Here is a 24,422-nt window from a genome sequence, read left to right on the forward strand (position 1 = left end):
TGTGATCCAAGATCAGCAAGGAATCAGGTTCCATTAAGAGCTCGCATGGGGTGAATATGGACTTGATGGGCTGGTGAAGCCAGAGCTGGGAATTGTCTCCACCACCCTCACTGATGACGTGCCCTGGAATGTCACCATGTGCTGGGTCACAGTCCCTTGGGCTCCATTAGGAGGACATGTGGATTCCACGACCTGCCTTTAACAGAGCTTACCTTCCCACAGGGGCAAGGGGCTCTCAATAATTCCTACTCAATAGTTGCCTGCCACCGCACGGTGACCCTGAAGACGCCAAGCCAAGTAAGAGAAGTGAAAGACAAATGTCACGTAGCCCCACTCAGACGGCATCTGGAGCGGTCGAACAGCGGAGCCTGCGAGTGGAGCGGGTTTGCAGGGCCGGGGGAGAGCAAGGAGGAAGCCGCTGTTCGACGGGTTTGCAAACTGGCCGGATCTGGAGATGGGCTTCCCAACAACGTCAGTGCACTGGACACTGCCGGGCCACACGCTTAAGAACCGTTAGGATGGCAAGTTTCAAGTTTTCTACACGATAAATCACAGATTGAAAATGGTGTGGATTCTGTCAGCACAGACTGGAGCTGCAGGACCCCCAGCTGACCCCCAGCTACAGTCGGAAGGACTTCCCCAGACCCTTGCGAGCTTAGAAACCTCAGCCAGCAGCAGGCCCAGAAAGAAGTGCGGCTACCAAGAGAGGATTTGAGCGACAGCCTTCCACATCCCGCGGTCCGCCCACTCTGAGAGGCACACGCTGTCGCTTGACGCTGGGCACAGGTCGATGCACCCACCATTATCCACAATGGGGCTGGAAGCCTGGCTGGTCTCATCATTCCCGGATTCTTTTAAAATTGTGTTTTTAGTATATTTTAGAACTGCACCTTAATATAATAGCACCATAGTACTTATGTGTAATTTAAAAAAGAAATCTAAGAATCTACCGTTTATACTCAAGACTTTTTCCTGATGGGGCACACTATCACACTCTTGGATACCCGTGGTCGTGTGGACACCTCCCTGTGTCCTGCCATGGATCTGTAGGTGGGCTGAGGAGGCAGGGCTTATCCTCAGGACAGTGACAGCTAATAGTGGAGAAGCCAGAGAAGGGAGGCCCAGAGGACCACTCCCGCCCAACCCCTCCCTTTGCTCTGGGGAGGGGACCCGGCAGCGTGATGGTTTGGAATCATGCTCCCTGCTGTTCCCATCCGGAGCTCTCTGAAACCTCTAAGAGATGATTCTTGGAAGGAAGCCTCAGCCCTGTCCCCCATCCTGGATGTGGCAGGGTGGTGCTGATGCCGGTGTCTCTCCTGACCTTTCACCCCTCAGCCACCAAGGCTCTAGCACCCCAGATGCTCCAATACGGTCACTCCGAAGCTCAGAATTGTTAGGGATTTCTTTGCACATCGACAAAAAAATGTGGAGAAATGTACAATCAGAAAAAGAAAACCTCGGTGCATTTAACCTTTATGCTAGGCTCAAGAAAATAAAAGCAATCGTTTTCTAAACCCCTAACAAAACAGTTTGACTTAATAAGGAAATCATTCATGTAAGAAACTTAAATTTTAAAGCATGAATAATTTGCTTTTTAGGTATTGGAATTTAGATACATGATGAGCAAGTTTATGTATTAGTTTAAAAAAAAACCTTAGGAAAGATAGACTCTTATTCCTTGTTATATTTTTGCCCTTCTTTGATTGAGACAGTGTCCATGAGTATGGTCAACCTCTGGAGTCCTCTTTTCAGGGTCATAGAAAAGTAAGATCATCAGCCAGCCACAGGTGCGGTGCCGTGGGGAGAGATGGCCATTTCTTTGTTCACGACTTCACTCCAGGTTTGGAATTCAGCCTCAGAAGTGGCTCTCACCAGGCCGCCATGGACAACACTGGGTGGAGGTCAGAATCCTGTGGACTGTGGCCATTTTAATCTCGTCCAAGTCCACCTCTGTTTGCAACTGAGGGTGGAAACCTCACTGAGAGACGGCCTCCCTGTTCTCTGGCCCAGTTCCCTGCAGCAGGTGAGTGGCCTCGCGGTGGGGTCTGACTGCTGCTCTGCTCCCTTTCCCCAGGAGATTCTGCAGGGAAAGGGGGTGCGCTTTGTGGGTGATCATGTCCCTGCTTTAAGATTCTGATTTGTCTCACTGATTGAGAAGGAGGCAGGTTAAGAGTAGAATACAAAATAATGGCATTTATGGGGTGATTGATTTTTCCCTGGCACTGTCATAAATACGGCCAAGCATTTTCCTTTCAGAAACAGAATGAGGAGTAATTCAGTGAGATTCTGAAGCATGAATCTAGAGCTATTTGTGAGGCACAAACAATACACAAGCACAGTGACGCCTGGAAGGTGTGACTTGTGCTGAATTGCCATGTAAAATAGCCAGAAGTACACGATGGATTTATAGGCTTGCGTCACTGATGGTCATTTTGTTTGTGGCACAAAATAAGACCTGCAGGACTTTTCACATCTGTCCTCAAAAGGCACCCATTCCCGGTAGAATGGAAAATGTTTATTCACTGTTTATGCCTCAGTTCATTTTGAACGGGGACGAGAATAGTCCATGGTTTATGGCTGGGGTGACAGAAGCAGAGATCCCCTTGTGAGACACAGGGACACAATGGCCCAGGTCACAGTCCAATCTCCAGACTCCCCAGAGAACCAATTTGAATGGATTCCCTTTTGTGTAGGAATTGTCAAGCATAAACTAACTTAAAATATTTAAATATTCAAAGAATACTTAAGGAAAGTATTCATTTTACTCACTATTAACAATATTAAAATTACTGATAATATTTTTAGTTGTTAGTTTAAACATTTACACAAGCAACTTGCTTTCTGGATGCTGGATATATTTTACCTCCAACAATACGCCAGAATCTACTGCCTGGTTAACTGTGATTTGACGCTGGGGGCTCTCTTTCTAAACATCTGCTTAGACTCTTTCTTATTCTCCTCTAATTACGGTCAAACTGCATTTCTGTTTCAATATAGCAGACAGATTTCCAGGGTATTCGGAGTTCTCTGAATTGTCTCTGTACCATCTCTCTCATTTGAAATCCAACAGTCTCAGTGAAGACAACATGGAATATGGACACGAGAATTTTAGCATGCCCCCCTCATATTTTTTCTGACATTTTTACAAATATCAGGAGTTCTTTCTGCTGAGACACTTCCTGCTTTTTCTCACTTCCTGCCAGGAGAGCATTTGTTTTGCAAATATGCCCATGTACCCCTTTCCCACTCAGACAGATTTGCACAGCAAACCCAGGCTTCCACCCAGGAGAAAGATCAAAATATGGACAGCGTCCCTCCAAACACACCTCCACCCCAAGTCTCAGCATTTAGAGAAGAGAGCCCCTGGCCCGTCTGTTACATTAACTGACAAATCCTCTCTCAAGAACTCAACAATTCATTCGGTAACTAGACCTAAGCCAGGAGGTGATCCAGGGTCTAGGTCTCATGGACAACCTAGAACTGTCCCCACCAGGAAGTTCACAGCCTGGGGAGGACCCTTCTGATCAATGATAAGCAACTGGTAATACTTTCACAGCATGATCTTGAGGAGCTGTGTTTTATAAAAGTCTCGTTCAAATACAATATAAACCTGTGTCTATACAGCACCTGAAATCCCTCTCCTCCCCCAGTGGGAAGCCCTTTCCAGAAAGTCATTTGAAATTAATGAAAACCCCAAGCTGGAGGCTTAAGATGCGTGCTGAAATACTTCAGTGTACCCAGCTGGCTAAGAGTAGAAGGAGCATCAAAAAACTGTGACTGTCTCCCACGTCTGATAACACCTCTAATGAAACGCGAGAGAAGAGACGGAATGCTAAACAAAAGTGCTGAGACTGCGTCGCCATGAATTCAAGGGACTTGCCACTACAACCCATCACACTGCTCTAATAAGCCTTTAATAAGACCGACTGCGAGTCACTTATTCAGTTTCTCTTTCTGGGAAAAAGTAATAATACAGCTTGCATTCTGTCATACTTAGAATTCAAAAGAAAAACAGTGAAATTCTTTAATCCTGTGGCATTAGTTAATGAAATTCAGGATGGGAAATAAATTTTATGGCACTCCATTACAATCACCAGCCCAGAAAACACATTTTTATGCTTAATTTGGGCCTCTTCTCTGCTAGGAAAAGTCAAACTTTAAATCTAAGCTGCAGTCAGTGTCTCAATATCCCCGAGTAGAGCAGAGTGTCTGTCCTCATGTGTGGACCAGCAAAATCAAACGGATCTTCCTGGATCTTCCTGGCTCTCCACTGCAGTTACCCAGTTACACCCCAAATGAGGTTAAAATTACGTAAGGACGTGAATTGCCATTTGGCCTTCTATTACTGGGTCTTTGGGCCCACTTGCAAAATCTACAAGCCACGTGGTTACCCTCAGAATCCCCACTTACTGCTCCCAAACATACAGCTCCCTACAAGCCTAATCACCCATCCGCATCCACTTCAGTGCCCCATAACATCGTAAGAAACACAAAACGACAATAATAATTCTTATCTTAGAACTGTTTTATTTATTATCAGTCCCCTCCACTGGGTTACCCTGAGAGCTGAGCATTTGCTCCCTAAAACAATGTTGCATTATATTTTAAAACCAATGTCTACTTTTGATCAAAAACAAGAACTTCCTATCTTTTCTAAGCCCTCATCCCAAGATCTAAGTGCAAATAGCCTCTCCTGAAAAACATCCCTCCAGGTCGAGGCCCGTCCCTGCTGTCTAGCTTCCTTGGAGACCACTGCGATTCACGCACACGGCAGTGACGACTGTTCTGGGCTCAAGACAGAGGTGTGTGTCTGAAGATTTGCCCACAGATGTTGCCAGTGTTGTTCACACTGTGCTATTGACAGGCATCATCCTTTCACCGTGGCCAAGGTCCAGATGGAAAACCACCCTGAGCCACGGCCCTGAGCTACGCCATCCCACCTTAGCCAAAGCCAGGAGAGAGCCCACAGGACGGGAAAACTTGGGGCTGGGAGGAGGCTTTTCCAAGGGGCCTCCAGTCTCACTAACAGCTGCCAGCTGTGTGTTATGTAACTGGTGACGTCTCCGCACCCGCCTCCCCGCAGGGCGAGGGGTGTGCCGTGGCCCATATCAGCCCCCCAGATGTGTGCCTGGACGACCAAGCTCTCTCTCCTGGCCCCACCAAATAGTTATTTGGAAAAGCAACTTAAAAACAGATACCTAAGTAAGAAACCGGCCCTTTTTTTTTAGGGGATTGAAAACAAAGGAAGCCTTTCTCTTGGCAGGTGAGACCAGTGGCAAGATGATAAGGCACTTTGTAAGCTGGGTTTCTGATCCAGCTAATAGACCTCAGCCTGCATTTTTGATCTCTGCTAAATTATCTCCCAATTCATCTCATAGATTGCTCCAGGCACATCTGACACACTTTAATACCGAAATGTAAATTAGACGCCCCCACAAACCACCTCCACACTCTCACTTTGCCCTAAATTTGGACTTTATTTCCTTGCAGTACTTGAGTTACTCTTTTCAATCACATGTCACTCCTCCAAAAACTGTCATCACCGGGATGGCGACAGTGCTATTGTAAAGCCGCCCCAGACTCAGGGTGCCATGCTGCCTTCGTCCCCCACTTTGCAGGGCCCGGGAGCCACCTCAGGGAGCTCTGGCCCCTTCCGGGTGCTCCCTGCCCAGGCCAGCTCTCTGCACCTGCTCCAGGGAACAGAGAGCCAGAGCTCGGGAGTTTCACACAGCACTAGCCTGGGAACAGAAGCAGGAACTACCTGCCCACCAGACCCCCCAAAATCCTGAGGTTGGACAAAACTGACAAGACCATTGCTCCGGCCCTCTGACTGCTAGTTACAAGAGCAAGTAAATGGTCAGCTGAAATCCATCCTTGCCTGAGAGTTATTAAAACTAGAAGTCACTTTTAATTCATCCAACTAAGAACTTTTGGAAGGGGGAATCCAGTGCCCAGAAAGGAGCTTCTGTTCCACTTTATTAAATGTTTTAAGCAGATTTAAATTTTAGTCAAAAGACAAATTCCTGCTCTCCAAGGAATGCATGCCCAGGAGCTTGGAAGGCAGCCAGGGCGGGAGGTCAGAGGGTGGCGCTGCATAGTAGAAGGCTACAGGAAATGGGTGCCGGGTGACAAAGAGGAGGAGCTGGCAGGGGGTGAGGGGCAGCAGGGTCTGCATCCTGGGGGCTTTGTCCACACTCCAGGAACAAAGGCCGAGCGCTCGTCTCCTGATGTGCTGGAGGTGGGGCGGGACCTGCAGAGCACCTAATTACACGTGCAGCAGAAACCAGGCTATGATCCAATCAAGGGGTGAGCTCTGGGGTGCTCTTCCCTGGAGACCTGTGGCAAGTGGGCCCACACTCCAAGCACCCTGCAGAGCTCATGAGGACCACATAGGGTAGGAGCCTCACAGGAGATGAGCGACTGAGCCAATGTTCCAGGTCAGCTGACTTGACCCAAGAAAGGGGACCCAGGGCTCTCTGGCTTCTAGCCCCTCCTAACCACTAGGTTGTGTATAAAGAAAAACCATCTGCATTGCCATCTCTTCCTGTGGTGAGCAAGGTGAGCTGACCACCAACAGGAGACCTTGCTGAGATCCCCAAGGGTCCAGCAGAAAGTCCCGCCCCCAACAGACCTGCCCTAGTTCAGAGCCCCACCCTCCTTTTCCTGGCCTCCCACCCTCCTCCTGCCCCAGCTCTTTAGAGAATCCACCTGCATTCAGACCCCAGCATGCACCTGGTGGCCAACAGCCAGGCACTGCAGTCCAAGCCCTGGCTCGGCCAGCCACTCACTGGTGACCTTGAACCAGCTAGTTCACTTCTCTGATCCTCAGTTTCCTCATCTGTCCATTGGGACTAATAATGGCACCCACTTCACAGGATAGTTAGGAGACTCAAAGAAGAGGCAGGTGTAGGAACCTGGGGATAGCACTCAGCCCTCCGCCCTTGTCACCACAGCTGCCTGGCAGCCTGCCCAGTGACCTGCAGAGACTGCTCATCTCCCACCCCTCGTTGCCTTCCTCCCTCCAGCTCTTGGCTCATCCCAAGCCCTGTCCCTAAGTTGTCAGAGCTCCGGCCTTCTGCCTGTCATGTTAATATCCCAAGTCACCCAGCAGAGAGGTAAGAGCAGGGAGGAGGGATTTTATTCTGAAGTTGTTGATTTTACTCTAGACTTCCAACACAGATCACCCATCTGTCCAACAGATCTTTTAAAAGACAACAGTGATAAGAGAGCTCTAGAAGTAATCATTTAAGTGCCGACCAAGAGGAAATGAATAAGGACTTGGCAGGGTTAGGAAACTGAATGAGGACGGTATTTACACCCGACATCTGCCTTGTATGAGAGAAAGCGATTATGGTCTTTTAAAAACACACCAGCTACCAGTCCGCCCCAACAAAACATTCCGTATACACATAGTCAGAAGCGACTTTCCATTTGAAATGAGCTGCTCTTCCACCAGTGCCTCTGCTGGGGGAGCCGCACCGTGCTGGCGTGGACTGTCCACCGTCCTGCCGTCTGTGTCTTTCTCTGGCGCTGTGATTAACTGCAGGTGCACTTTGAATGGGCAGTGTGCCTGCATGAGATGCCACCCAAGTGTGGATTCTCACCCCAGGATCGACCTCCCCAGGAGGCTGCTTGCTATGCTGTCCACCCTGGGAAACACGGGAAGACGCTCCCCGGGAGAAGCACGAATCTACATGAGAATAAAGCCATCCCTCTCTTGAAAACCCAGAGCATTTTCCAAAGTCACAATAAAATCCAAATCAAACAATTCATCCCTTCCTCTTGGTAAGGCTGATTTTAAAAGTTGCAAACTTAACCAATTTCTGTGCTGCCACTCAACCCAAGACCTGCCGAGCATCGGTCCTCAAAGCAAATAATTGCAGGGCTGATTTCCTCTCAGGCACTGCTCCTGAGCCCTGTGCGATTCCTGAGCCATGGCGTGGGGAAGACCCTGTCCCCAAGTTTCCTCTGCAAGCTGGAGAATCACTCACCTCACTCATGTTGGCTTCGACTGGCCGCCTGGTCCCCGCCGCCCGCTCGGCACAGAGCACTGCTCGGGGGTCGCAGCTCCAGGTCCTGGCTTTTCTCTTAAAAAGAGCTGCCCGGTGGCATCACGCCTCTCGTAAGCCAATGGGATTCCTTCACCTGCCTGGGCGCCCACAGCCATCCGAGAGCAGCCAGAGCCACCTAGTGGAGGGAGGAGGACGCGGGGACGCTGTCGCTCCAGCGCTGCGCAGGGAGAAGGAAGCCTCGCTCCAGGGGGAGCAAGGCGGAGGGCCGGGCGGCCACAGGGGTGCCCTGCTGGTTTACTGGGGCACCAGGTGCCCACGTGGAGAGAAGGGATGCTTTCCAGCGTCACGTCGGGGGTCTGCGTTCCCAGGAGCGGGAGTGCCTGCCATCCTGTCCCTCCTGGCTCTCCTAGTGGTGAGTGTCCCCACCATCCTGGGGCCACAAGCCGGGGTCTTTCAGTTTGGCATTTCTTCCCACATCCCCTGCCCCGAATCTATCCTCCTGCTCCTAGTCCAGGCTAGAAGGACAGAGCAGACAGAGTTAGGGCAGGACCAGGGCATGCGGGCGAATTCTCATGATTTTTAGTCACTCTGTGACAAGACAGAGAGCAGCTGAGTTTATCTGTGATTGCCACGACCTCTCCAGCTGGGGAAGGAGAGTCAGCATGGGCCCCAGACGTGGGTAACAGTCTCCTTGCCTCCTCCCTGTCCAGTCTCTCTAGGAAGAGGTTCGGCCCTTTGGCTCTGTCCTGACCCTCGACGGACACAGGGAACATTTGCAGACACGATGAACACTGGCATCCTAGTTCCTAGCCGAGGAAGGAAGATTGCAAGACCACACCAAGTGCCTCTTCCCCAATGTCCTTCCTGCTCATGGGAGCAGGGCCCACACTGGCCCCTGTCACTCTCCGGCTCTCCCCAGACAGGAGAGTGAGGGAGTTCAAAGCAGAAGCCTGGTCTCTCCTGAGACTCCACGTGGGAGCCAGTCCTCCTACCTCAGAGCCACGCATGGGCATTGAGTCTATGCCTGAGGCTCTGAGAGGGGGTCAGGACCCAGAGGGATGACCAGTGAGGACCCAGTGGGAAGATACCATCTGCAAGCCACAGAGTGAGGCCCCAGGAAGAAGCAGCCCTGAGAGGCCTTGACCTGGGACGTCCAGCCTCAGGACTGTGGGGGAATGGGTACCTGCGTTTCAGCCCCAGGCCGTGGCACTCTGCTGTGGCAGCCCTGGCAAACTCGTACAGGTGACATGGCACCAGAGGTATTTCAGGGGAAGTATAGAAACTCGTGAGAGGAATGACGTCACTGCATGCAGCAGGCAACGCCCACGCGTTTACACAGGGTGTCCTTAGTAGGTCCACCACCTCCTGCTGGGCATGGGGAGCTGAGCCTGTGCTTGAGAACTCGCAGCATATGTCCAGGGTGGCCACACAGGGGGAGCCACGCTGCTGTGTGAGGTCGTGCCCCTGGGTTACCTGCCAGACCGCGTTACCTGCTCCTGGGCAGGCTCCACCTGCAGGCTGGCACCCAGCACACCTCCACCCGCTGCCCATGGACTCTCTGGGGCTGCGGTGCCCCTCCAGCCCAGTCCGAGGAATGCAAGGACTCCCCAGGGACAAGGACAACAAATGGCTTTTAACTCTTCCATGTGGTTCTGATAAGAAGTCGACTTTGAGAAGCACAGCTTGAAGCAATGCTGGGACACACAGGCGCTCGCGCACACACACAGGCACACACGCGCTCACACACACACACTCGATCCTTCCAAGCTTCACAGACTTCCTTCCCCTCCTGCTCCTGCCCACTCCCCTTCTCCCACCTCTTTTAGGGTCTTCTTGGCTATTATTTACTTTATACCCTGTGGTCCTTCAGTGTCCCGGGGGGCGGGTTCCAGGACCCCTGTGGATACTAAAATACTCACATCCCTTATATAATCTCTGCACATCCTCCCATAGCCTTTAAGTCACCTCGAGATGACTTGTTCCACCTAATAAGGTAAATGCTATGGAAATAGTTGATGCACTCTATTGTTTAAGAAAGAGGCAAAAGTCTGTAACGTTCAGCACAGACAGAATTGCTTTCAAATATTTTCAAACCACAGTTGGTTGAATTTTCAGATTTGGAACCGGTGGATATGGAGGTGGACTCTGTGTGTGTATGTGTGTGTGTGTGTGTGTGTGTGTTGTGTGTGTGTTGTGTGTGTGTTGTGTGTGTAGTGTGTGTGTTGTGTGTGTGTTGTGTGTTGTGTGTGTTGTGTGTGTGTTGTGTGTGTGTGAGTGGGTGTGTTGTGTGTGTGTTGTGTGTTGTGTGTTGTGTGTGTTGTGTGTGTGAGTGTGTGTGTGTTGTGTGTGTGATGTGTGTTGTGTGTGTTGTGTGTGTGGTGTGTGTGTTGTGTGTGTGTGTTGTGTGTGTGTGTTTTGTGTGTGTGTGAGTGTGTGTGTTGTGTGTGTTGTGTGTGTGTTGTGTGTGTGTGTTGTGTGTGTGGTGTGTGTGTTGTGTGTGTGTGTTGTGTGTGTGTGTTGTGTGTGTGTTGTGTGTGTGGTGTGTGTGTGTGTGTGTAATTTAAACAGCTTCAACATGCCCCCACAGTCTGACGTTCATCAGCTCATCCAAGTACTGCTACATAGCAGTTGGGATGGAGACCCAGAAGCTTAGAAGGGACTCTCACACAGGAGGAGTCTCATGCCTGAACTTGACGCAGGCTCTCCCTCGCCTGGTGTCTGATTTCCTCCACTGGTAATACAGAAATATTAAACCTTGCATCTGCCAGCCTCAGCCAAATGAATGCTTCAAGTATATTGAGCTGGGAAATAAATGCGGCAGGAACTTCGGGGGAATCAGATCTACGCCTTCATACATCAGATCTTACAGAGTGCTTCACCCTTGCTGAATTGCAGTGCAGACCTATGGTCTATAATTTATGAAAAAAGATATATATAACAGGGACAGGTTATTTTCATCTCGCAGGCACAATGCTGCCACAGGGGCAGAGTTGGACCAGGCAATCTCTGGGTAGTTCACAGTGACACTGTGTACAGATGACCTGGGGTTTTCATCAGACTTCTGTGTCAAACGCATCATTTGTGCACAGTTTTAGGGCCGGGGGTAAAAAGAACCCACTTCCTGTTTCCTTCCCCCACTTTGCTGCTTCACATCTTGCTGCTCCGTGGCCCCTGGTGCCACCCTGTGAGTGCTCAGTGCTGTCTTGACCCTGGACTGGAAGCCTTCAGCACAGAAAATGTGGCCGTCTTCCCTAGAACAGACAGCGTGGCCCAACCTTCTCCTTCTTGCCTTTGCTGCTCTGCGGCTGAGGCGGACAGCCTCTGGGTACCTACAAACCCCTGACCCTAACGGTGGAGCCGTGAACCCCTGTCTTTGACTCCTCATCTGTCCTGCTGCCTTGAACTTCAGCCTTTCCTCCAGACTCCAGCCTTCTGCCGACCCACAGGTGTCAGTGGGCCCCACGCCAGAAGGCTTTCCAGGTTGAGTCTGCAGAACCTGTAAATCTACAAGGTCAACCTGTAAACCTCCCCTGAAGCATCTATTCTAACAGTGTACTGACGCGTGAGTGGTTTTCTCAGGTCTTGTCTCCCCTTCTGGACTTTAAGCCCCTGAACGATGGAAAGGCCATGCCTGGAACCCCTACCACCCTGGTCACTCTTTTACTGCTCATACTTGGCCTGCACAGAGAGGGCACCTAAAACTGCCCAGGGAACATCCCAGCAGTGGCTGCTATAGGAACATGAGCTCTCCCTGCTCTGACGTGAGACTTCGCTTTCCAAACCCAACATGTAAAAATCTTCTCATTTGAAAATGAGGAAGAGGTTCTTTCAAGAAGCTCCACTATCAAATTTTAATCCAGATTTCTAAAATATAAATAAAAATTTTTTTGACAAAATGAACCTGTTTTAAATTGAGATGGTGACAGGTTTCACCACCACGTTGAAGGAAAACCATCTGAGCATAAATGTTGGGCTGTGGCCTGGCCGGGCGTCAGCAAATGACATGGCACGGCAGCCTGCTGCCCACTGCCCGCCCATGCTGGCAGAGCTGTTGGTCACACCTGTGTGGCCACTTCATATAATAGATAGATCTGGACGTCTTCTATCCCTTGAAGTCACTGAGGTCTCTCTGTCTCTTCAAAGGTGCCAGCCAGCAGAAGAGAAGGGAAGACCTAGGAGACAGACACAGCGGGGTCAAAACCATCCTGTGGCTCTGTGGACCTCGGTCCCGTCTCCTAATTTTAATGTTGCAATCTTACCTGAAGCTGCTGTGTTCTTAAACTTTAAGTTATTCTCTGTTTATGGATGAAAAGGTCATTTTATCACACACAGTTCCTTTCGCCTAATTAACTGTCCAAGCCGGTCCCACAAATTGGACTGGACCTTGAGGAAAAGCCCTATGGGCATGTGTATGCCAAGCCTGCTGGTGCTGAAGGCCACACTGTGGACCTGCCGATAGGACTGTCCACTCTAGCAGCCCTGCCAGCTTTCGGAATTGTGCTTTGTGGAGTTCTTAATTATTTCTCCTGTTCCCACTTTCAAACAGGCGAAGTCCTCCAATCTGCTCTCCACGGTGCTTTCCAGAATTGCTGATCGATGAGTCTTTCTGCAGAGCCAGCCTGCTCCCCGGGTGTGGTGGATTAAATTGTTTCCCCAGACTTTCATGCGTTGACGTCCTGACCCCCAACCTGCCAGTATTTGTTGATAGGATCTCCAGAGGGATGATCAATGTTAAATGAGGCCACTGAGCGAGTCCTAGCCCAAATGACTGGTGTCCTTAGAAGAAGAGTTCTGGACCCTGATACCCACAAAGAGGAGACCATGTGAGGACACAGGGAGAAGATGCCACTACACGCCAAGAAGAGAGGAGAGGCCTCAGGAGGAGCCAGCCCTGGGACACCATGATCTTGGACGTGTGGCCTCCAGAATCTTGAGACAACAAATTGCTTCTGTTTAGCCCCCCAGGTGGAATGATCTGTTACAGACCCAAGCTGACTAAGGCATCTGGACCAGAGCCAAGGTCAGCTCCACAGTGGACACATGGTTGACCACCAAACCTACCCTCTCAGAACTGAGGGGCTTGTCCTTTCAATGACTGAGAATGCTAGTGATGGACCACTCCCAACTTAGTGCCCCAGAGAGACTGCTCTCAGCCTAAGGGAGCTGCCTGGCCCCAAGGCAGTGTGCTGTGCCCAGGCCAGGTTTCCTGGCCCACCCTGGCTCCAGAACTTGCATGGGGCCCACTGGTTAATTCACCTGTCTGAAGCAGGGCCCAGATCTCCTGCCCCTCCTGCGCCTTTCACTCCCATGTGGGTCCGCTCAAGGCCACTGCCAGCACCACTCCACAGTCTCATCTCCGTCTGCCTCCAGGTGCTCCGACCCAGCTCAGTGGAACTGGAGCAGAGGGAGAAGCACACCTGGAGCTGGGCCCCTGCTCCTGGTGGTGCCCTGGGGGCCCGCTGTGTGCAGCCACCTGCAGAGCTACGGCGTTCGCCTGGGGAGGCAGGGTGGCACACCTGTGGAAAGAAGGCACGTGGGGGTGGGGGGCATAGCCACAGGTGGAGAAGTAGGTGGGAAAGAGGAAGTCGGACAATGGAACCAGGTGGCCGCGGACAAAAGTAAGGCAAGACTGGGGTCATTATGAAGAACTCAAGGCTAAGGATGGAACTTGGGGCCTCTCCAGCAAAAGACTCATTTGCTACGAGCTACAGGCAGATGCAGCTGCAGAAAGGCCCAAGGCTTCTCCATGGGCCCAGCAGAACCCAGAGAAAGCTAAATTTTCAGTGTGGGGTACATTCTGCCACCGTCAGGGTCCGATTGAGAGGAACCAGAGTCCTGGATGGAAGCACTCGGAACACTTGAATTCTGAGCCTCCACAGGGCCCATAGGACTGGTTCCTGCTGCCGCTGCAGGCCAGCCTCCAGAAGCACGAAGAGAAGCGAAGGCTTCTGTCTAGGAAGACCATACTGCTGTCCCAGGAGCTGGCCACCTGGCCACCAGGCCATCCTGAGGTTAGACCACTGCATGCAGTGGCTGAGCCTGACAAGCGAAGGAAAGGGCTGGACCCCAAAGAGCTGCAGGACAGATCCTGGCGGGGAACTCGTGGGGCTGGGTTCTAGGGCACTGGATCAGGCGGGAAGGCAGCGGTGGGAGAGAACACAAGCTGAATGGGAGAATGTTCATCAACATGGAAACCTCCCTAGGAAACGGGGCTCGACTCTCCTGCAAGACCCTGGGAGAAACATGCTCCCTGTCCAAACCCAGAGAATGGACTGAGAGACATGGGTACAGCAGAAAGCAAGACTTCCTGACAGTCTTGCAAGATCAGGGGTCCGGGGAGCAGGCACACCCCAGAGCGTTACGATCCGCATTTTATCCGCTAGTGCACCAGCTCCTCCCGGGTTCCTCACTGACTGAGGGCCGCGGGGTGCAGTCTTCCAGAGCATCGCCTGGTGTTACTGTCTCCTGCTGGATTATTAAGGGAGGTGGTAGCTGTCCCCACCTTCCTGGCTGTCCTGTGATGGAAGATCTCCCTGGATTGAGCGCCTTTGGGCACATAGCCATGGTCAGGTGGGCTGCTTCCTGCTCGCCTCCTTTGATCAAAGGCTGTGAATCTTTCTCACTCTGGTGTCACCTGCACGTAACCTTCCACTCTGCTCTCCCCTCCTGCTGCTTTTCCCAAGTAATCTTACATCTAAGGCTAAATTTCGGATGCTGAAAATAGACCCCGGACATTCTCTTTCTCATAGAGATGACACCAACAAGCTGACCAGTTGGCATTTCAACTGCCCATAGTTGTGACAGGTCAAGGTTTAAATGGCTGCAGTAGAAATGCCAGAGCCTCTATGGCACCAAGTGGAAGGGGGATCGAAGGCTCAGAGGAGACGTGTGCTAGAGAGGAGGCCGGGAGGGCTTCGCCTGGGCCAAAGCAGTCAGGGCATGCGGGTCGGGGCCAGCGTCCCTGAGCAGCCCAGTGGTGTCAGGACTCTGCAGCCAGTACTGGAGCAGGGGAAGCCATCACAGAACCGGCTTCCTGAGAGCCACCGGGATGGTAGGGTCCAGAAGTAGCAGAGGCCAGGTGACAACATTCAACCATCAAAAGTGTAGCCAGGTGCACACCTGTAATCCCAGCCGCTCAGGAAGCTGACGGGAGATCAGGAGCTCACAGCCAGCCTCAGCAAACGCGACTCCATGAGACCCTGCCTCTCAATAAAGTACAAAGTAGGGCCGGGGATGTGGCGCAGCGGTAAAGTGACCCCAAGTTCAATCCCCAGAATCCAAAAAAAAGAGGAAGAGGAAGTGAGTGTAGGCACCAGAAAGGGTGGAAAGGGCCAAGAGAAGCCAGACACGAGTCGTGAGGACAGGCGTGGCGAAGCACGGCACCAGGGAGCAAAGCCAGGGAGCAGCCAGCGCGCAAGCCCTCCTGCTCAGCGGTTCTCCAAGGAGCAGCAGGGCCACCCTCCGTGCCACCCCAGGGGCATCGACGGTGTCTGGAGACGATTTTGCTTGTCACAACCTGGGCAGACCAGGAGTCTCACACAGCTCTAACTCACGGAGGCCACTGTTGCTCCTAAGTAGGCCTCGATTTGGAAGAATGCCCTTCCTAGGAAAGAATTATCTGGCTCAAAATGTTGATCAGGCCGCAGTTGAGAAACCTGGTCTATGAAATCTCATCAAACCTACACCAGAACCTGAAGTAGGACCTTCACCCAGGTGAGTCGGCCTAGTTCTCAGAGCGGAGCCAGTTTTCAGACCCAGAAGCAGTTGACCGAAAGGGAGGCCAGGTCCCAGGAGCGAGGCTCTACCTCCATGAAGGCCACTGTGTGCCGTTATTCTCCAAGTTATTCCTCAAGAGGACCGCTAATCATTAGCCTGAGGGACAGTTCCCGGGAAAGGAGAGCACCAAACACTGGGGAAACTGTTGCCTGCAGAGTCCTGTGGACACTGGGCACCCACAGCATCGGCCTCCCTGTTGGAGGGCAGGGGCCAACACAAATGGAGCCCTGACACAGGACCAGCTCAGAGGGTCCCTGGAAATGGACACACTGGGCAACAGACAGAGCCTCCGTACTGGGTCCGTGGCCTGAGATCTCACGGTGAGGATGGTCAAGCAGAAGTTCTGAAACTGCCCCACTCAACTGCAATAATAAGTTTAAAAATTATATCACATCCCAATGGACCGGCAGAAATAGTGCCACGCTTAAAGACCCAGAGGATGCTGGGGTGGGGGTGTCACCAACTTCTCTTCCCTACTCATCTGGTTCCACCTAAATCTAGAAGGCCCTGGAAGACATCAACCAAGCCGCAGCCCCCTTGCATCTACTGTGCCAGATGTGGTGTTTCCTAGAGGAAAGCAACATGGCCCCAGGGACATGCTGTATGGTCACTGATCTGGGAAGCACCTTCCCCTTCCTCATCTGGGCGGACCAGAAGGTGTGGTCTGCTGATACACCAGCCTTCAGGAGACCAGGTGAATATCTGGATGCAAGGTGAAGTTACTAGAACTCTTCTGCCCAGAAGACAATAATCCACCTCAACTGGAATTGACACACACTGTTCTTTTCTTGTCCACCAGCTTCTGTCCATCCCAGTCCTGAAGGTTTAGAGTCTTTGCCCCACTGATACAAGATATTGTCCCCATTTTATGTCAACAGAGGCGTGACTGAGTGCTTGCCGCTGAAGTGGACACACCATCTAATTCTGGAAGATGCAGCCAAGGAGTCACCTTTACCGAGTGGCTCCAGGAGACTGAGGTTTGCAAGACTGAAGAGCAGAGAAAGGATCCACAGAGAAAATTGCAGAGATCTATAAAGGAAGAATTCCTTGGAGTCTTTGGATACTGATCTATGCAAGAAAATTCCCTGAAGCCAAAACTTCCCCAGACCAGGAAAAAGTCCCTGAATAATTACCAGAGCTCCCACAGAACTGGAAATGATTCATAATGGAGCAACCTGGAAATACTCAGGCATTGGGTAAAGGCCCACATGCCCTAGTATGCTTCCCAGAATTAAGGCTGCTCTTGACTCAGCATAACAAAGCATAAGAGCTATCCTTACCAGAACCAAACAGGTTCACAGGTTACTTGATTGCCTTCCAGAAAAACACTCTTCAAAGAAATACAATAAAGTCTAGCATCCAACACTATGACATTCACAATGTCTGACATCCAAAACTTACCAGGTGTACAAAAAAAGACAGAAAACGATGATCCATTTGTTTCATGGAAATTTATGGCAGAGGTAACGGGTCTTATAGAGTCTTCCCCCTGTGCCTCTGCTCTGTGATCCTGACTCTCAGACTCTACAAATTACATTTCTGCTTGGCCAGCCACTTCCAGGCTTCTAAGAGGGGTCAGGGTAGAAATTCCACAAGACTAGAGGAGGAAGGAGAGGCATCCTTCCCACCGAAAACTAACTGTGGTTTTCCCCACATTTGTAGAACCATCAGCAGCCAAGACACCTAAAGACCTAAAGACAACTGAAGACATCAGCACCAGCAAAGTCGCACCTGACTCAGAATTCTGAATTTTAGCTCCCTAGTGTCCTTTGCATTAGATTGCAAATTTTAATAACCCCAGTTCTTTCCTTTGTTTCTCAGCTCAAAAGATAGTAGCTGCTTTCTGCAATTGCTGCTGCCTGTGTTAGCCAGCTCTCTGTTACTATAACAATATAATTAATTTAAAAAGAGAAAAAGGTTTATGACTCACAGCTGGAGAGGTTTCAGTCCATGATCAGTTGTCTCCTTTGTTTTGGGCATGGGGTTACCTGTCTGGGCAAGAGCACGTGGCTGAGTAAACTGCTTTACTTCATGATTTAGAAACAAGAGAGAGAGGAAGGGAGCAGGTCTCCCTTCCAAGGGCACACACCAATGTCTGCAGACCTTCCACTGGGCCCCACCTCTTAAAGGGTCCACAATCTCCCAGTAACGTGAAGCTTTTGGGGAACCACACCTTTAACACATGGTCTTTTGGGAGACATCCCAGAGCTGAACAGTTGCACAACCTCCGTGATACCTTAGAGTTCTCTGTATCCCCTTATCAACTAGTTAACAACTTTATTCTTCATTTCAGTGATTGTATTGAATCATGTCTGGTCCAAAGTTTGGGTGTTTTCTGCCTCCTGATGAGGCTGTCTGGGTCCAGAACCCTACATTTGCTACTACGGTGAGTGTTCACAAAACCTAATAAGGGAGGTAGTCCTATTAACCTCCTTTTACAAATATTTTTAAACTGTGGTTCACAGAAGTTAGTAATTGGCCCCAGAAGTTACTGTGAAAGGTTGTTGTGAGAGACAAGCAGTCTGATTGCAGCGCAGGAAGTCTGCTCAGTGGCCACAGAGGAGGAGTGGGGTCCAGAGCTATCATAGGGTCACCCATGGTCACACAGCTCCCGGGAGACAGCAGAGTGGTCTTGAGAGGGGTGCATCTTGCATTCCACAGGACGCCCACCTGAGAATCCCAGTGAAGCAGGTGGTCAGCTGCTGCAACTTGCAACTCCTGGACTCCACCCAGCTCTTTCCCCAGGGAAGCCGTTTATATGGTCATGATGCAAAAGCATTTGATCCTGTTTCATTCCTGGTATGGGTTTATGATCAGGACTGTTTTCCTTTGAAACCCCATCATAGCGTCCCTTCCCCATGTTAGGGGTTAAGCCAGGCAAATAAACAAGACAGAGGTTAGGGGTGTGTGGAGTGGGGCTAGAGAAAGGGGTAGACAGAAAGCAGACAGCCACGAACCTCCCCAGTAGCCCTCTGACTCCACTGACTGTGCATCACTTAAGAGGGTCGCGAGAGAATCCAAATAGTCACCACTCTCTGGTCCCGCTGCATATGCCAATGAAACGCTACCATCTTTCAAAACGAAAGCAAACATGATACCCAGAACAGATGTTCTACAAAACACTGGCATCTTTTTAATCATTTCAAGACTGCAAAACATGAGCACAAAAAGTGGCAAAGTAACTCCATTCAATATGAATTCTTGCTTTAAACCATTCCAAATACTAAATCACACTGAAAACTTAATATCAACAGAGCAATTTCAGGAAAAAAAAATTGCAGTCGATTAAATTCAGTGAGCTAAAAGTCTTAAAAAAAATTTAATTCCCTAAATAATCAGCCAGGAGTTGGGGATGCTGTGAACCCTGCAGAGCAGTGTTGGAGCGGGGAGCCTCCTAACAGGGATGTTCGACTCAGGCTTGATGGTGGAAGATGAGACTGAAAGACATAAATGCCATCACATACATGGAACTCGAAAGCTGGGGCTGCTGTCACCACGTGGAGCCGTGAACCAAGCAGAGCTGTGCTTCCTCCTCTGAGGAGGAGTTTTTGCAGCAGGAACATGTCGGGTGAGAGCATTCTGTTCCCCGTCCCTGTTTTAGCCTAAATATTCTAAGGACCAGAAATTCACCCACAGCATCATCTCTACCCAGGATATCAAACCGCAGGGGCTCGCGCCCACTCCGCCAGAGATGTGTATCCCGTAACTGACCAGAAGGCGCTTAATAAGGTCCATGGGGACGCAGAATTCTGTCCTGTGGATCCCTTGTCCGCAGGGCCATGGAAGAAACCCAAAGTCCACAAGGAGCTAGAATATTGTAGCAGGGAGCCGGGCGACAGAGTACCAGTACGTCCAGAGGTCAGCGAATAGACGAAGAGCCCAGGCAGGGCTGTGGCCTCGGGAGAAGGGAGGACCAGCACTGAAGAGCGGGAGGCTCGGGGGGAAGTGGCCTCTCTAGAGTTGACATTGGGAGGACCAAGGCCAAGTGAGGCTGGTGGCAAGGTGAGGTCAAGACATGGAAAGGGATGAGGGCCTCGCACCCAGGATGGAGACCCCAGAAACGAAGCGCGAGTTGCGAAACAGCTGTGGGCAGACCGGACGTATTTTTGGAAGAGAATGAAGGAGTTTCTTGAGAAGAATTTGACTTTCTTGAAGAGAAAGAACAATAGAAACTAATGTAGATGGTAATTCAGAAGGCTGTGACATTCAGCACCTCAAAAAGTCTCTCAGGAGTGTCCCTCCAATGACAAAAAGTCTCTCAGCAGTGTCTCTTCGGTGACAGGTGAAGAGAGGAGCAAGGCGGGAGCTGAGAACGCAGGCATAATTACACGTGCAGCATTCAGAAAGTGCCAGCAGCTTCTTGGTAGCCATCATGATGCCATTTCTTCTTGGACTGGGTTTTGCTTCATCCAAAAAGTTTTGGCAAAAAAAAAAAAAGGCGCTACACATACGGGACCATGTATCGTAGTGCTGCACGCGTCATGCGCAGGCTTGAACACGCTCTGAGAGTGGACCTGGGCGGTCCACTGAGCATGACCGACAGCTCCGTCAGAGCTCCGTCTTCCTGTGATCCTGCAGCTCATCGGCAGAACATGGAAGGAGCGTGCAGAGGTGGCAAAACCAGAAATGAACTCGAAGAAGAGAAGCAAGTGACGGGCGGGAGCGCCGGGGCCTGGTGTTCTCCTCCATATTGGAAGCGAACACAATGGCTCAAAAGAAAGAGTCCTTGGCAAGGGAAGAGCCCAGGGAGATTCCCAAGAGGGTGTCCCCAAGGAGCACCGAGCGCAGGGAAGGGAACGCAGCCAGAGCAGGCGTGGAAGTGCCCTTGGATGATGGAGGGGGCTGTGCTTTAGAGGAGAGTGCTCAACGGCACCAGCTCAGGGGCCAGGCTGCACTGGGTGGCAGGTGGGCAACTCCAGGCTTGGGTCCGAGAAGGAAGAAACCCTGGACCGACTGTCCTCTCCGTTTCTCACAGGAGAAAGCTGGGCCCAGTGGGCAGGTTCACTGAAAGGGTATTCATGGGCATGGCTGCAGAGAGCTGCCCAGGGCCATCTGCCAGGACAAGTGGTCTGTGACTGGCCACCAGTTCTGTCCAGGTGAAGGCATGGCGTGGCTACTGTATTGCAGTGGGAGAGCTCTGGGTCCTCAGCCAGGAGCTCAGGAGAAGCAGGGCTCGTCCCCAGAGCAGACACAGGGCACTGTCCACTGAGGAGTGGCCAACGCCACGCCATCTCAGTCCCTGCCTCCTTCTATGGGGCTCCATTTGCTCTCATGTGTGTAGAGGGCCTGGACTGAAACCTCAGAAGAGTGAGACCAAAGGCCGCTGGAGTGTGAGTCTGTCCCTCTCTGGTCCCACGCAGCTCTGATGGTCAGGGCGTGAGAACCCAGGGAACTGTGCTGTCTTCTCCGTGAGCTTGTGAAAGGGAGTCCTGACACTGGGCAAGTGGGAAGAACAGATTCTACTCGGTAGCAACTCGGGCAACAGGAGAGGAGGTCCAGCATGAACTCAATTTTGCTGAAATGATCCCGAGGGGACTCCGCCAAGCCTGGAGTGCACTCAGATGGGTTGCTCCATGCGCGTGGCCACCTGGGTGGCTGGTGATTCGCTGGAGGAGAGATGAACTTCTAGGGTCTTTATGACAGGAAGCAGTGGTACAAGTTAGCGCGAGGTTCCCACCCAAGTCAGGCCCGCGGCCTCTCATGGGGACAGGGACCAAGGGAGCAAGCTGTCCCTGGGTGCTGGGGTTCCCAGGAGTTGGCTAGAAAGTCCTGGAGAAGACTGTTCTGGTGGTAGCATTGCCTGGCAGCGAAGCAGAGAGAGAACTTTCTACAGCCACTGCTCCAACAGGGTTCAGGAGCCCATCCACATGCTGAAACCAGCAGATCTGCCTGGTGGCCTGCAACCCTCCAGGCAGGAATGTAAGGGAGCTGGAGTCACTACCTGGAAGGTGCACACTTGAGCTCTTAGAAACCATGCTGGTGTTTACGACTCTGTGTAGAGACGGGGTGGAATCACCTGTGCCGAGTCTGAAGCCAAGGCCAAGGTTGGGCCTAGTCTGGAAGAGGGCTCAGAGGGACCAGGCTGGCGTCTGGTGGAGGGATCTTTGTCAAGCTGTGTGGGCGTCTGCATGAGCCTCACCGGCTCAAGACCAGTTCCGTGAAGTACTGAGGTGGGATCCTAGACCAGGGCGGTACAGTGAGCACCTGGAGCCCCTCTGAGAAGGCATGGCGGGGCCAGGTGCAGGGCAAGGCTGCTTCGAGAGCCAAGTCACACTCTGCGTGACCAGAACCAGCACAGGGGCCAGTCTGCCTGGGGCAGAGCCAGTGTTTCAGGGGCTGGTGCTCTGGGCACATCTAGAGAGATCTGTGTGGACCTCAGTCTTCCCTGATGGGCATGGTGGTGGTGACCTGTGACTGGCTCCAGGCAGCCATGGTGGAAAAGAGGAGGCCAGAGCCAGAGAGGGCAGGAGGAGCAGGCCAGCCACACACCCCCCACAACTGTGAGCACCAGGGACCCCAGGAATTCCCAGAGGACACCTGGACAGGTGCTCTTGTCTAGCCAGCAGACTAGAGAGGATGAAGTGACCAAAACCAAGGACTGCGAGGGCTCGGGACATCCTTTAGTCCAGAGCTCCTGAGCCTGGCACGTGTGTGTGCAGCCACTGGAAGGACATCCCAGGGGGAGGGAAGAGTCCCACAGGTCACCCGAAGTGCTTCATGATTCAGACACTCATGCTCCTGGTCCCTCAGGTCTGTTCCCATGGGACACCAGCAGCGTTCTTAGTTGTCTTTTTGAACATTAACTTCCTGTCAAACAACAGAGATTATAGGACAGGATCTTCTACCTGCAGCTGGCAGGGGGGAACTGCAGCTGAAGACAGCAAGGCCACGGGCTCAGCCAGGGATCAAGAGGGAAGGGGAGGGCCAGATTCGTCCCCTTTCTGGTGTCGTTTCCGCGGGCCTGGCTTCCATTGGTCTTGTTGGGAAGGATGCCATCCCCTTTCATGGCTGCGACTCGGCACTGAGAGGTTAACCATTCCCCAGGGGAGATGCAGCACAGCATCATCCCCTGACCACACGCCACCCTCAAATCCTCAAGACCAGTTCAGTGGGAAGGAAGTGGGGAGCTTGCACACCTGGCCGTGGTGGGTGATGGGCTGTGCCCTGCAGCAGGGATGCCCCACTCAGCACCTCCTATGACTGTCTGGTATTTCCTCACCGCCATAGAGGGCAGAGAATTTGGCTCACACTAGTAAGCACTTCCCACAACCTCAGAGCCGGCAGGAGGGCCCTGGGCTTTAAAGTCAGAGTGCTCAGAAGCCTTGACTAGCTACTCAGGGGCTGCCTCGGCCAGCCCACCTCAGCTGCTATAGTTTTTGTGTATTTGCTTTCTGTTACTGTGACAAAGTACCTGAGATGATCAACTAAAGAAAGGAGAAATTTATTCTGGCTCACAGTTTGGGAGGTTTTACTCCCTGGTCAGTTGGCCCCATGGCTTTGGGCCTGTGGCGGCCCAGCATACCATGGCAGGGGCACAGGGCAAGGCCCTTCAGCTCACAGTGTGAGAGCAAGAGACAGGAAGAGGAAGGGACCAGGTCCCACAGGCCCCTTCAAGGACACACCCCAAAGGCCAAAGACTGCCCACCAGGCCCCACTCTTCAAGCTTCCACCATCTCCTGATAGCACCCCACTGGGGACCCAGCCTTCAACACGTGGCCTTTGAGGGACACTTCTCCACACCACAGCAAGCCTGGTCTGCCTGCTTAATGCAGATGAGCTAAGCCAAAGCAACAGCGTGGACGTCAGAAACGGAGCAATCCAAGCCCATGGATTTGGCACTGTGGTCATACCTGATGGCTCTGGAGGCACAAGAGAGCTGGCCCTGTGGAGGTCCCAGTGGCGAATGTCTTGCTTTAGTTTCTAAAACACACTCACGTGTCACATGACATTTATCCTACCACAAGGTAGGCATAATTAGCCAATTTCAATATGGAACCCCTGAGGTTTAGTGAACTCTCTCTGCGTGTATCTTGGGGCCACTATAGAAAATCACCACAACGTAGGGTCTTAAAACACACAGATCCGTCATCTTACAGTCAGGGGTGTCAGAGGTCCACAGTGGGGCAGCAGGGCTGTGTTCTGGAGGTGGAGGAGAGAACTCCTTGCCTGCCTCCCCCAGCCTCAGAGGCCATCTGCATGCCTTGGCGTACCCTTCGTTGCTCCAGCCACTGCTTCCGCTGCCTCGTCTCCTCTTCTGACCCTCCTGTCCCCTCTTCTGTCTTTACGACATGCCGAATAACGCCATGCCCACCTCAAAATCCTAACTTAATAGCACCTGCCAAGTCCCTTCTCACCTTGTAAGGCACCATGTTCACAGGCTCCAAGGCTTGGGATGCACTTCAAAGGCTGTTGACCACATGCCCGAGTCCCACAGCTCAGAAGCAAGAATAAGGGCTGCTGCAACAGCAGCTGGACACCTGGCACTGGAGGCCATACCCGCATGTCATCCTTGGGGGAGGTGACATCTTTGTATCTGCACTGGGGCAGATGCACCAGGGTGTCTGGCCAACAGGAGCACCACAGCAAGACTTCCACCCTTCTCCTGCCTCTCCCTCCCCCCAGTCTCCCCCACAC

The 24,422-nt window shown here is 51.8% G+C and overlaps 1 protein-coding gene across 1 annotated transcript in view; it reads right to left on the reverse strand.

Moving 5' to 3' along the window:
* PCP4 (Purkinje cell protein 4) overlaps positions 1 to 8,111 on the reverse strand; it is a 53,051-nt gene extending 44,940 nt beyond the window's left edge. The window contains exon 1 of the mRNA XM_079155883.1: positions 7,992 to 8,111. Coding sequence (XP_079012009.1) covers positions 7,992 to 8,000 — 9 coding nt within the window. The 5' untranslated portion in view covers positions 8,001 to 8,111. The remainder of the gene's footprint in view (positions 1 to 7,991) is intronic.
* Positions 8,112 to 24,422: the final 16,311 nt, after the last annotated feature.

Source organism: Sciurus vulgaris (assembly GCF_902686455.1).
Source record: "Sciurus vulgaris genome assembly, chromosome: 10".
Taxonomy (NCBI): Eukaryota; Metazoa; Chordata; class Mammalia; order Rodentia; family Sciuridae; genus Sciurus; species Sciurus vulgaris.